At 39.8% G+C, this 14,739-nt stretch overlaps 1 protein-coding gene across 9 annotated transcripts in view; it reads right to left on the bottom strand.

Annotated features, from left to right (window-relative positions):
• SNX13 (sorting nexin 13) overlaps nucleotides 1-14,739 on the bottom strand; it is a 155,618-nt gene that overhangs the window by 81,875 nt on the left and 59,004 nt on the right. For all 9 annotated transcript variants that reach the window (XR_005224029.2, XM_043541115.1, XM_043541112.1 and 6 more), the window contains 4 exons: nucleotides 13,413-13,502; nucleotides 5,229-5,350; nucleotides 2,117-2,238; nucleotides 1,837-1,938 (listed from right to left, as the gene is read on the bottom strand). Coding sequence is in view for 8 of the 9 variants with exons in the window: in XM_043541112.1 (XP_043397047.1) it covers nucleotides 1,837-1,938; nucleotides 2,117-2,238; nucleotides 5,229-5,350; nucleotides 13,413-13,502 (436 nt within the window). In the remaining variant the exon portion in view is untranslated. The remainder of the gene's footprint in view (nucleotides 1-1,836; nucleotides 1,939-2,116; nucleotides 2,239-5,228; nucleotides 5,351-13,412; nucleotides 13,503-14,739) is intronic.

Here is a 14,739-nt window from a genome sequence, read left to right as displayed (position 1 = left end):
CCACGGCTCCATTCCCAGCCCAGGACCAAGGCTGGAGGCAAGGCCAGGAGTGGAGCTGCACCTGACCGCAGCCCCGGCCTCAGACCCACTCCCAGCTGCAGCCCCCTTACCCCCATCCCCCTCACTCCACCCCAGCTGCAGCCCCACTCCCGGCCCCAGCTCTGGGGAGATGCGACCCTCAAAAGTTTGGGGACGGTTGACCTAGATGGAACTACTCATAACTGGTTGGAAAACCATTCCCAGAGAGTAGTTATCAGTGGTTCACAGCCAATCTGGAAGGGCATATAGAGCGGGGTTCCACAAGGATCAGTTCTGGGTCCAGTTCAACATCTTCATCAATGATTTATATAACAGCATAGAGAGAGTACACCTACTACGCTTGTGGATGATACAAAACTGCTTTAGAGGATAGGATTAAAATTCAAAATGATCTGGACAAACTGGAGAAATGGTCTGAAGTAAATAGGACAAATGCAAAGTACTCCACTTAGGAAGGAACAATCAGTTGCACACATACGAAATGGAAAATCACTGCCTATGAAGGAGTACTGCAGAAAGGGATCTGGGGGTCACAGTGGATCACAAGCTAAATACAGGTCAACAGTGTAACACTGTTGCAAAAAAAAGCAAACATTCTGGGATGTATTAGCAGGAGTGTTGTAAGCAAGACACAAGAATCTATTCAATGCTGATATAGCCTCAACTGGAGTATTGTGCCCAGTTCTGGGTGCCACATTTCTGGAAAGATGTGGGGAATCTGGAGAAAGTCCAGAGAAGAGCAACAAAAATGATTACAAGTCCAGAAACACAACCTAGGAGGAAAAATTTTAAAAACTGGTTTCATTTAGACAGGAGAACAGAAGACTGAGGGCAGGACATGATAACAGTTTTCAAGTACATAAAGGGTTGTTACAAGGAGGAGGGAGGTAAATTGTTCTTGTTAACCTCTGAGGATAGCACAAGAAGCAATGGGCTTAAATTGCAGCAAGGGAGGCTTAGGTTGGACATTAGGAAAAACTTCCTAATTGTCAGGATAGTTAAGCACTGGAATAAATTGCCCAGGGAGATTGCAGAATCTCCGTCATTGGAGATTTTTAAGAGCAGGTTATACAAACACCTGTCAGGGATGGTCTAGATAATACTTAGTCCTGCCATGAGAGCAGGGGACTGGACTAGATGACTGCTCATGGCCCCTTCCACTGCAACGATTCTCTGATTCCTACAACCCAAAAGTACCTTAATCACTGGGCTACACAGTCAAACTCTCTCTCTCTCTCTCGTTCTAACCCAATGGATAATTATTTACTCAAAGTGGAATGGTTCCAACAGGAGAGAGAGACCCACCCCAGAAAAGCCAATAGCATGACATTTAGGGCACTCATGTGAGAGACCCAGATTCAAGTCCCTGCTCTGAATCAGGCAGTAACTGTACTATTAATGGCATAAAATTTCTTGAAACTATTATTCATTTTTTATTTTTTTTAAACAAAACAGATCCTTGTTTCCTCAACCTGATGATGGTCTGATATTAGATGTAGAATTAACTAGCCTCTCCCTCCTCCCACCACCACCTATAAAGGGATACCATGAACTTGAATACAGTCACATTTCCGTCAAATTCTTTCAGCCCTCATTACATATATTGTCACTGCCACTAAAAGTATAATACTGATATGCACCAATCAAGAAATATATGAAATATCATGTCATAACTGGTTGCAATAAAGTTACCGGCTTAGCTTTGAATCTCTTCCATGTTATTGGCTGATGCTGTAACTAACATTTCTAACATAACTTAATGTAGCAACACAACATTTAGAAAATCATTAGAAAAACCTTCTTCATCTTTGGAAGAAGTGCAGACCAGATCACGACAGACTTCCTTCTCCATTTCAACTTCAACCTTAAAGAATGTATCTACAAGGTCTTCTGCTGTACCTACATAAAAGACATTAGAAGATATTTGTGTACATGAAAGACTCTTTTGTAAGTCACTAGTAATTGAACACAAATAAAAAAAGTGTTTGGATGAAGTGAATAGAGAAATAGAATAGAGAAATTTGCTATGCAGGGTCAACAACAAAAAAGTCAAATGCATTTTAAATTATGGCAATACCTTTCATTTGATCATCTTTTTCTGTTATCCTTTGTTGAGCTTTTCTGAATACTCGAAGATGAGTGGCAAAATCATCAACAAGTCGTGTGGTGAAATAAGGCTGCCAGTCCATTTCTTTTGACCTTACAGAAAACAGAGTATACATCAACAAAAATGTTTAAAGCAGAATAAAACACTAATTTATTTTAATGCTATTGTAAACAGTAGTTATCTAAGGACATGAGAATTATAATTTGGTATTACATTTCTGAAAGCCTATACAATTACTATATGAACAATCAACAGTATGGTCCTGCTGTAACTTATCAGCTCAGGAAGGTCTACAGAAGGCTACACACTCAAATATGTTTCCATGTTTAGATGGATTGATTGTACAACACTAGAAAGCTTTATATCAACAAAAACACCACACACGGAGGACAAGAAAAACCTTAAATGATGTATGATTTCTTACATGCTATAAATGAATTTACAAAATCAACTATAACGTATATTGTACAACAGTAATTTCAACATTTGCATCAAAACTTTAAAAATGAGCATATTTGCATTTTTCATAAATTGTACTAAGCATAAGAAAACAAAGGTTGAACATTTGTACTGTGTCTCAATATAATACTAATAGACCTCTCAGACAGATCTGTGACATTGTGAAAAATGTTGCCAAATTATTTTCTTCTCACACCTTGCAATATGTAATCATATTAGAAATCACATTAGCTATAAGCAAGTTCAATATTATAAACAAGCAATCATTTAAAAAAAATCACATGAACTGTGAGGGAGCCAGTTATATTGATGACATATTATACATTTGGTAAAATAGCAGCCACCATTTTATGATATTTATGTATTAACATTTCATTAGTGCTCTTAGGGGAAAAAACGCTTTCTAATTGTGTAGACTGAAGGAAGTTCCTCCCTTTTGCTTTTAGTAAAGCAGGAGGTAGGCAATCACAGCTCCTCCTCGCTAGGCATTCCCAGTATGGGTTCTTTCTTAACTGAAAGAGCAAGAGTAAACTACTTTGGTACCTACTCTGCCTAAAAGGGCCCCACTACAATACTCTTAAGTAAAACCACCTTGGTTTCTGAACAGCTTTCCCACCAAGATAGGCAAGAAACTTTACAAATGGTTGAGCCTACAGCAAAGTCTAGTCTAAAAGTATGAACTGGGGGGAAAAGATGAATAGAAAGCATTATACCTTGAAGAGTATAACAAAGCTATGACTCAGCAGCCAAATTGTTCACTTGTAGTAAGTACCTAATAATCATACAAAGAACATTAGGTGGCAGCCTTACCTAATTCCTCTGACAAGCATCTCCCAAGAAGAAAAAGAATTCTGCCAAAAAATCATCCACCTACCTACAGAACAGCTGTATACCAAGCTATAACCACTGTAACAAACTTGAGCAGCCTTTTTTTTTTTTTTTGAGTTACAGCCTATTGATGGCTTTGCACCAATTCTATGAAATAAAGTTCTTAAAGATAAGAAACGAATAAATGCAATCTTCTCAATCTTACAAGGACAGCAAGTTCTACTTTAACGTCAAAGCAGGTCAATCTAGTTATAACTAATTAATTAGCACTCCTATAAGCTGTTACATTTTTTGCCTATACCCAAATAGCGCTCAAAAATCTGTGAATTTCTTCCCTCCCTGTAAAAATAAACCAATTAAGTAATTGCACAGAATCATAGTAGTTAAAAGATGGAAGCAAACAGCAATCCATCTCCTGCAAATGCAGGATTATTTCCCACAGTACACAGCCTCCCGTGTTGTTTAGTCTGGTTTTAAGTGTCCCAAGTGACAGCATTTGCAAGTTTCCACTATCTTATAGCCTAACAGATTTCAATGGTAAGACGTCTTCTTGATATTAAGACTAATTTTCCGCATCTATTTCACCCATTATTCTAGTTCCATCCCACTTTAACCCTACATTATTTTTCACCTCCATTGGCTACTCCTTGGAGCATTCTGTGCCAAAAAAATTAAAAATTCTGCGCACAATATTTTAAAATTCTGCAAATTTTGACAAAATAACATTACATAATCATGCCAGTTTCAATTATTTTGATAATTTATTTAAAAATACCTGTCAGCAAGTATGTCTGTAACAATACAGACACACTCAAAATTTCCCCCACGAGTAGAGAGTTAAAGAAATCCCTATGACAACCCAGTTCCTGTTTCTCTTCCCCCTTCTTCCCCCAACAGCCCAGCCGTGGGGGCAGACACATACAACCCCACCCCCGCAAAGCCCACCTGAACCCCCAGTACACCCGAACCACCTCCTCCCCAGAGTCCAACTGCTGGGATTCCCCAGCCGAGATACCTGCACCCCTCCTCCGCAAAGCCCAGCTGTGGGCCCCCCCACCCTTGCCCAGACACCCATTCCCCTCCCCCTCAGAGCCCAGAGATCCAGAGGGAGAAATAGCCTGATGCTCGGTCCCAGGCTTACACAGTTTCCTACGCACCACCCTGTCCTTCCCTCAGGGCATGCTGTGAACTACAGCAGCCAGGAACCCTCTAGCTCCCTCTCCCTCCCCACAGCAGTGTCTTCTATATGAAAGCTGGGCTCTGCTGAGTCCACTGGCCCCAATGGTGGCTAGCAGCACTGCAGCCCATTTCTGTGGGGGAAAGGAAATTCTGCATGCACAATGTAAAATTCTGCATTGTGCAATGGCGCAGAATTCCCCCAGGAGTAACTGGCAATAAAACCCTTACTTTTGAAATATAGGCAAATTAAATACAGTTATTAATCTTTCCTCAAATCACTGTCACTACCACTTGATTCTTTATATCACTGTTATCTGACCTTGCTCCAGCTTGATATCTACCCAGTATCTTTCTGGTAATGACATTGCTAAATTTAACAACATTCCACTCGATTTACTCAGATTAGAGGATGGCCAAATGGCTGAAGCTGTCTTGAACTATTATTTTTAAAAGCTATTGGCTCTTTCCACAAAATTCAGACACTCCTTTTTATATTATGCTTAAGAATTTTTGAAGTTTAAAAAAAATATATAAACTCCAGCTGTTATACTGCAATCTACAGATGATATTTTGTACTTGCTTAAACATATGTTTATAGAAACACAAATTGTCTTACCTAGTAGAAAACTGAATGAGTGCATTTTGAAGAGCCTGCCTGATTTCAAGAAGAAAGGATTCATCATCACTTAGTGTATAATACCAGTACTGGACATAGTCCCTCAGTGAAAACTGGATTACCTAAAATTTAAAAAAAGGATACAAAATATCTTTTAGCGTGTGAAGATGCAACAGCTGTGTCATTTAAAGTTCATATGATAAAGAATGCTCTCTCATATCCTTTACATTACGGTGATTGAGACACTGCTATACAGATAACTAAACCTCAACATTGTTTATGTTTAACTCAGTCTCTCTACTGTTGACTAACATTCACCCTTCTCTATTGTTACAATGGTGAAAACTCCAAGGCATCTTTCAAAACATACAGAGACAAGGCTGAGCATCAAAAAACAATCCCTGAAATCTTTGCTTTTACCAATATATTGTTATGCTTATACAGACATGAAACATACCTTAGACTATGCAAATTTACTCACAACTACCTGAAATTCTCAGACTTCCTGCAGTTGTGGAAGGCCCCAAACACAGTGAAACACCATTATACTGCTTGGCTTGGGGGAATGATAAGCAGAGAAGCTATGCAGAGGGACTCTGCAGTTCCTTGCAACTAAAATGCTACTCTCTCCATATTATTTGAGCAATGGGGTGTTGAGATGTTCCCACAGTGGATTTACCAACTACAGAGATCTACTGCCCACAAAAAGGAAGGATGTGCAAACCACAGCCTCTACTCATCACTATTACAGCTGTGGCTCAGACATATAAGTACCATGCCCCATGGTTGCAGAAAGGTGGAGAAATATTTCATCTGCAAATCATAACCCTTGTTCTCTATGACCTGTGTGTTGTAGACATGGTTAAAGGCATGGTGTGATGCTGGCAGATGAGGCTCTTGCCAAGACTGCAGGCATTAGCTAAGAACTGAAAAACTCATAGCTGGAGACCAGACCAGTTCAGCTCTATGTTAGTTTTGCTTAAAATAGGTATTAGGCTTATAAGAATCATAGAATCATAGAATAACAGAGTTGGAAGGGACCTCTGGAGGCCATCTAATCCAACCCCCTGCCCAGAGCAGGACCAATCCCAACTAAATCATCCCAGCCAGGGCTTTGTCAAGCCTGACCTTAAAAACTTCTAAGGAAGGGGATTCCACCACCTCCCTAGGTAACGCATTCCAGTGTTTCACCACCCTCCTAGTGAAAAAGTTTTTCCTAATATCCAACCTAAACCTCCCCCATTGCAACTTGAGACCATTATTCCTTGTCCTGTCATCTCCTATCACTGAGAATAGTCTAGATCCATCCTCTTTGGATCCACCTTTCAAGTAGTTAAAAGCAGCTATCAAATCCCCCCTCATTCTTCTCTTCCGTAGACTAAACAATCCCAGTTCCCTCAGCCTCTCCTCATAACTCATGTGTTCCAGTCTCCTAATCATTTTTGTTGCCCTTCGCTGGACTCGCTCCAATTTTTCCACATCCTTCTTGTAGTGTGGGGCCCAAAACTGGACACAGTACTCCAGATGAGGCCTCACCAATGTCGAATAGTGGGGAACGATCACATCCCTCGATCTGCTGGCAATGCCCCTACTTAAACATCCCAAAATGCCATTGGCTTTCTTGGCAACAACGGCACACTGTCGACTCATATCCAGCTTCTCGTCCACTGTCACCCCTAGGTCCTTCTCTGCAGAACTGCTGCCTAGCCATTCGGTCCCTAGTCTGTAGCGGTGCATTGGATTCTTCCGTCCTAAGTGCAGGACTCTGCACTTGTCCTTGTTGAACCTCATCAGATTTCTTTTGGCCCAAACCTCCAATTTGTCTAGGTCCCTCTGTATCCTATCCCTACCCTCCAGTGTATCTACCGCTCCTCCCAGTTTAGTGTCATCCGCAAACTTGCTGAGGGTGCAATCCACACCATCCTCCAGATCATTAATGAAGATATTGAACAAAACCGGCCCCAGGACTGACCCTTGGGGCACTCCGCTAGATACCGGATGCCAACTAGACATGGAACCATTGATCACTACCCGTTGAGCCCGACAATCTAGCCAACTTTCTACCCATCTTGTAGTGCATCCATCCAGCCCATACTTCTTTAACTTGCTGACAAGAATACTGTGGGAGACCGTGTCAAAAGCTTTGCTAAAGTCGAGGAATAACACGTCCACTGCTTTCCCTTCATCCACAGAACCAGTTATCTCATCATAGAAGGCAGTTAGATTAGTCAGGCATGACTTTCCCTTGGTGAATCCATGATGACTCTTCCTGATCACTTTCCTCTCCTCTAAGTGCTTCAGAATTGATTCCTTGAGGACATGCTCCATGATTTTTCCGGGGACTGAGGTGAGGCTGACTGGCCTGTAGTTCCCAGGATCATCCTTCTTCTCTTTTTTAAAGATGGGCACTACATTAGCCTTTTTCCAATCTTCTGGGACTTCCCCCGATCGCCATGAGTTTTCAAAGATAATGGCCAACGGCTCTGCAATCACATCTGCCAATTCCTTTAGCACTCTCGGATGCAACGCATCCGGCCCCATGGACTTGTGTACGTCCAGTTTTTCTAAATAGTCCCGAACCACTTCTTCCTTCACAGAGGGCTGGCCACCTCCTCCCCATGCTGTGCTGCCCAGTGCAGTAGTCTGGGAGCTGACCTTGTTCGTGAAGACAGAGGCAAAAAAAGCATTGAGTACATTAGCTTTTTCCACATCCTCTGTCACTAGGTTGCCTCCCTCATTTAATAAGGGGCCCACACTTTCCTTGGCTTTCTTCTTATTGCCAACATACCTGAATTAAATGTATTTAATGTTTAGATTATTAAATGCTTGTAAATTGCTGCATGCATTAATCTTACTTCTAATGTCCACATTCCATGCAATAAGAAAATATGTAAGTTTTACTTTATAGCTCTCTAAATGTTTGCTCTGAACTTGTGAACCCAAGCATGGGAATTCCATCCCCCAACTGCCCACGAAGGACAACAATCAAAATTTAACTGAGCTATTAAAAAGCTTTCCTCCACCATGGAGAAGTACATGCAGAAGGACTCATCCCATTGCTTTCAATGCTGGAGGAGGGAAATAAAAATAGCTGATGTGAAGATTTTTCATTTCTGCAGTTTGAACACTCACATGGCCGGAGACACCAAACTGCAGCCAGAGATCCCCAGGGGCTGCCCCTGGGTTTGCCCTGAATGACACTTTGAATTGACAGATCACTACAACTCTGCCACTCTTAGAATTTAGATTGCAACTCATTTGTGCATATTTGCTTGCTTTGTGTGTATATATATATATATACACACACATATATACACACACACACCTCTTATTTCTCTTCCCTAGTTAATAAAACTTCAGACTGTTTACTACAGGATTGGCTACAAGCTTTGTCTTTGGTGTAATATCTATGGTACCATTTGATCTGGGGTAAGTGACTGGTCTCTTGAGATTGGAAGCAACTGAAATGTTGTGTGATTTTTTGGTGTAAGTGACCATTTATCAGTAAGTTGAGTTTGTCTTGGTGGCAAGATAGACTCTCCAGTTTAAGAAGTGACTCCACAGTCTATCACTGTGACTCCATGAAGAAAAGGAGTACTTGTGGCACCTTAGAGACTAACAAATTTATTTGAGCATAAGCTTTCGTGAGCTACAGCTCACTTCATCGGATGCATTCAGTGGAAAATACAGTGGGGAGATTTATATACATAGAGAACATGAAACAATGGGTGTTACCATACATACTGTAACGAGAGTGATCACTTAAGGTGAGCTATTACCGACAGGAGAGGAAAAAAAACACCTTTTGTAGTGATAATCAAAGTGGGCCATTTCCAGCAGTTGACAAGAACGTCTGAGGAACGGGGGGGGGGGGAAGGGGGGGGGAATAAACATGGGGAAATAGTTTTACTTTGTGTAATGACCCATCCACTCCCAGTCTCTATTAAAGCCTAAGTTAATTGTATCCAGTTTGCAAACTAATTCCAATTCAGCAGTCTCTCGTTGGAGTCTGTTTTTGAAGGTTTTTTGTTGAAGAATTGCCACTTTTAGGTCTGTAATCCAGTGACCAAGGAGATTGAAGTGTTCTCCGACTGGGTGTTCCCCACCCCCCACTGTTCCTCAGACGTTCTTGTCAACTGCTGGAAATGGCCCACCTTGATTATCACTACAAAAGGTTCCCCCTTCCCCCCCCTCGCTGGTAATAGCTCACCTTAAGTGATCACTCTCGTTACAGCATGTATGGTTTCATATTTTCTATGTATATAAATCTCCCCACTGTATTTTATACTGAATGCATCCAATGAAGTGAGGTGTAGCTCACGAAAGCTTATGCTCAAATAAATTGGTTAGTCTCTAAGGTGCCACAAGTACTCCTTTTCTTTTTGCAAATACAGACTAACACGGCTGTTACTCTGAAACCTGTGACTCCATGGTAAGACTGATATAGTGATCCAAGAGTTCACATTTGTTACTGGCTTGGTAAAATCTAATTATAGAACATACCACCAGTTTGTGGCGTCTGCCCGGAGGTAAGCACTTATGGTTGTGAGCCACTACAGACAATGTGACATACTGTAATCTTTAAATCTTCATATAATGCTTAGCAGGAGTACTTGGCAAGTGCACAAGATTTAACATGTACTAAAGTGTATGATTTTGCCCTGCATCATCATAGCAAAAATTGTGTCAATGGGGAGAATATCAATTTCAACAAGAAATTTCAAGAGTGAAAAACTGGCAAGTTTCCTCTTTTTATACTATCAGCTCTGCACTCATAGCAAGTAATGGATTTTGCATGAAAAAACTCAGTAACAAAGGTGGCAATCCATTTGTCTCTCTTGCAAAGCTCACACTACTTTACTTATGCTGAGCAGCCGCCATCACTCTTTTTAATGGTCTAGTTCTATACTGTAGTTTATTGACTCCTTGCACTTTTACAAAGGAGAGAGATTGCCAGGAGTCAAACTACATCCATAAACTATAAATAAGGCTGCGATTTAGTCATGGAGGTCACAGAAACCACAGATTCCGTGAGTTCCAAAGACCTCCGAGACTTCAACCACTCCCAGCTGGGAGCTACAGGGTCCCCTGCTGGCAGGCGACCTCCTGCCACTCCCAGAAACTGCGCGCAGCAGGGGGCCCCCAGAGATCTCTGCCACCACAGACGGCAGGGGGACCCCCGGAGCTCTTCGGCAGGAGGGACCCCCGGAGCTCTCAGCCTCCCTGGCGGCAGGGGGAACCCCCGGAGTTGGGAGCTGCCAGCAGAGGGGGACCCTAGAGCTCCCAGCCTACCTGCAGCTGCCCAGGCTCCTCATTTTATCATGGATATTTTTAGTAAACATCAGGGACAGGTCACGGGCTTCTGTGAATTTTTCATTCTTGCCTGAGACCTGTCCATGACTTTTACGAAAAATATCCGTGACAAAATCTTAGCCTTAACTATAAATACAAATATTATGAAATATACAAGTATAATTTTTAATAAATGCATCATCATTAAAGAACTATTTTCATAGCCTCAACAATCACATTCTGAAACCTATTTTACATGTATAAAAATACAGCAAGCTGGCAATAAATACCATTTCAAAATGAGTATTCCAGGGTCACAACTAATCTTATAAAACCTTCTCCCCCCCACCCCCCCACACTCACTCTCTCTCTCACAAACACACACAGACACTTTTAGCAGGGTTTAATATAGATATAAAAACATATCTCAGACAAACAATGGAAAGGGGAAGTGAAGACAGCCTTGAGCCTGGGCTCAACATTTGAGAACTGTTAGGTACATGTGAGGGTGGTAATAGCTCTCACTTAAATTTTCCCTTCTAAGCAGCTTTCTGAATTACTGAAGAGTGCTTCAACTGCAATTTGCTTAGTCTGAATTTTGCAAGGAGATCAGAGAGAGGAGGCAGAAGGATATACAATTTATCTGTTGCACACAATCCTTGCTGTCTATGGAAAGCTAAGCATTGGGAATAGAATTCTGAGAGTACTTAGTGATTTGGCATACAACGAATCCAAGCTGTGAATTTTTCCTGACTGTGCTTTGTTGCAAGTGAACTTCTCCATGGTCAGTCAACAGCTGAGAAAGATAGGGATTAAGTTTCATTTATCAGCTCCTATAAAGGATATAGGGGAATGAAGGTGAACTAAGTAAATTTACAAAGAATTTGAGCTTTTTTTTTAAAAAATGAAAAAGTTTCTAAGCCTACATAGTTGCAAAGATAACTTCCAAATAGAACATAGTGTAAACAGATTAAGTGCTGCCTTCCTGAATCTGAAGACAAACAACTCTAGTGCCTGTTCTGTGGTTCAGAAGACTTCCCAAGCAATAAAAAAAAAAAAAAATGAAGATTCTGAGCAGGACTGAAACACACAATAGTATCAAATTCACTTTTTCTGTATGAGATGACTATGAGCCGAAGTAGAGGTAAGTCCTGGAGATATTCACAGAGAAGGAACATTTTTTTAAAAAAAAAAGGCAATTTGGAAGGAGCACCATAGGTCATCCCTCCAGAATCAAAAGTATTCTTCTGGAGGCAGGGATTGATGGGGAAACAAGGAGTTAGAGAAAATGCTCCACACCCTGGCTGAAAGCTAGATAGAAAGAAATCATGGAATTTGAGGACTCCAAATGATTCCAAAGTTGCCCCCTCACTTTCTCAACCTTCTGCAAAAAAGGCAAAATTAGAGACACGCTCAGAAATTGTATAGTTGATTTGATAGAGATCAGGATGACAATTTTAACTGCATCTTGTAACATACTAGTTTGGTACTATACATAATACCCAATTTGTACTAATTTAGATAGAGAATGGTGAGTTGTAGAGTACCATTAAAAGATGCGTTTTAGGGAGGAATGGATATAGATAAAGTAAGTACTCTCTAAGAATTATTTGCTGTACAGAGTTTGATAGCTAGTTCTGGGGTTTGAAAACCAGTTATAACTTTTTTGAAGAGTAAAAACTAAACTTTTAATCAGGCACCTTTTTTCCTGTGTTGCTACTACTCAATATTAAGCACAGGATCCAAAACTTTTGAAGAGCTGTATGTTATACCTAGGCTATGTCAGCTATCATTACATTTACTTTGGGAGAACAAACATTTTTAAAATAAGTCACCTTAAATTAAAAAAAAAAAAAAAAACCTCCTGAAAATGACATTGTTAATTATGTAGGTAGCACCAAAGGTATGCTAGAGGCTTAATCTTATTCTGAGTATTTAACATATTGCTACAGAACAACTATTTCACTAGATTGTCTGGGTTTGTAGCAGAGAGTTTGTATTCAGAATTCAAGATATTTGCAATCTGATGCCTGAAGGATAGCCTGTGCATCTCAGGTTTATTATAGCAAGTATATTTTCTAAATATGTCCAGCATTTTTGAGGGCAGAAAACAATGCTTTAGCTAAGCTCTAAAAAGTGAAATGTACATAATTCGGTAACATTTTATAATAAGTCACTTTAAATGCCGTTTATGACAGTTATAAACTTATAATTAACTCTTTGCTTTCTTCACTAAAAAGACCAAGATTAGATTACTTATGGTGATTGAATGAACTCTTTTCAACCTTTAGTCTTTCGTCTTAGGGTAGAGGCATATAGGCAAGGCAATGTAGGGAAATTTACAATGCCACTGCCCGTGTCATATTTGTTCTATAAGTAAACGAAAATGTCAAAGGAGGCTCAACCGAACACCTCTTAGACTTGTTTCTTGTTAAATATTGTGAATAATGTTCTATCTGCAAGTCATTATTGTGTTGACTATAACCACTACTCAAAAGACAAACTGAAAATGCTGCATTTGTCCACATTAATCATTTCGAATAAAATCTGCCAAATAAGTAACACAGTTCAAGTAAAAATTAAGGATTTAACAACACATTCTGCCACCATGTAAGTATAAAATTTAATTCAGGTCTTCCACACAGAAAATGTTTGATATTTTAAAAGTGAGCTCTCCAACCTGTAAATGAGACAGGAATTGTTAGAGTTATTTAGAATGGTCTTCAAGTGGGTTTAGCACTGTGCAATTTATATTAAAGTAGTATTCAATTATTGCAATTCATATGCAGTTACCCGTTTTGTGGATCATGTAAATATTTTAGTCATGAAGGCCACAAAAATACCACACCCAATACAAGAAAAAAAATTCAAATATTTTATATTAAAACTCACTTGTTGCAAAGGTTCATCAATTATATTGGCACCTGTCAATCTTCTGTCAATCTTAATAGGCCTGGCTTCACATTTCATTTCTTCTGTACACTTAAAAATAGATTAGGACAATTTTACTAACCCGATCTTCACTATGAATAAAAATTGTTGCATCTACTGTTCACAGTATATGAATATTTCTTAAGAAAAAATCCTATACTACAGTATTTCACTTATAATCATTAGTTATATAGTACATAAAATCATTTGAAAATATGTATCTTATGTATGTGTATATTTACACACACACACACACACACACACAGCCCTCCCACCCCTTGTACTATGTATTGAAATGAGCTGAGGGACTAATATTAGAAAAACTCTGCCCATATGGTGAAAAAATTGGTTCCTTTGAAATGTCATAATAGTCAAAGGAGACAGGATAGCCTGTGATTAAGACAGGACTGACAGTAAAGACCTGGGACTTGCACCTGACCATTAGAAACTGCAATCTTGAGCAAATCACTTCACCCTCTGTGTTGTGTTGAGCACACAAAATTAAACTTATTTGGAAAATGACTTAAAAGAATGTTGAACTATTATATAATAAACTCCAGAAAGCCTGTAAATCAAAAATAAAGATTTCTTTGTTAAATAGGGTACTATAAAAATGCATATAAACGTTGCACAACAAAATTTCAGTACACAGACCAGTTAACAGTTTAAAAGAGGACACACATGCACAAGCAACCAATATACAAACCAGTAGTAAAAGCATCAGGGAAGGTTGTGAGGACTGAGCTGTAGCTCACAAAAGCTTATGCTCAAATAAATTTGTTAGTCTCTAAGGTGCCACAAGTACTCCTGTTCTTTTTGAGGACACAGACTAACATGGCTGCTACTCTGAAACCAGTCATAGAAATGTCATTTATAAGGGGGGGAAAGTGCTCTACAAGTCAGGTTAGTCCACACATAAATTGATCAAAGTAGCAATTTAAACAAAAAACTGAGGGTGAGATCAGAGAAGGCAGAGTTTCTCAAAAATCTGCTCACAGAGCCAGATTAAGAGAAGCAGAGGTATTGCTTACGCAATACCATACACTGTATGCACTGAAGACTAGACAGCAACTCTGCACCCTCAAACATTAGAACTTTCCTTTTTTCAGTCTATGGTAGTAAAAACATGAAATTTCTATTGATTGACTGTGTCACTAATTTGCTGATTTGTCCTTCAGCAACAGCAGCAACTAAAAATAAAACCTTATGGTTTAACATTCTCATGGAAACTAAACAGAGGCTAAAAAAGGAGGCACACACAGAGCTCTGAGTACTAGGCTCATACCTC

The sequence above is a fragment of the Chelonia mydas genome, chromosome 2 (assembly GCF_015237465.2).
Source record: "Chelonia mydas isolate rCheMyd1 chromosome 2, rCheMyd1.pri.v2, whole genome shotgun sequence".
Classification (NCBI taxonomy): Eukaryota; Metazoa; Chordata; order Testudines; family Cheloniidae; genus Chelonia; species Chelonia mydas.
This window is presented reverse-complemented; position numbering and strand designations above follow the sequence as displayed.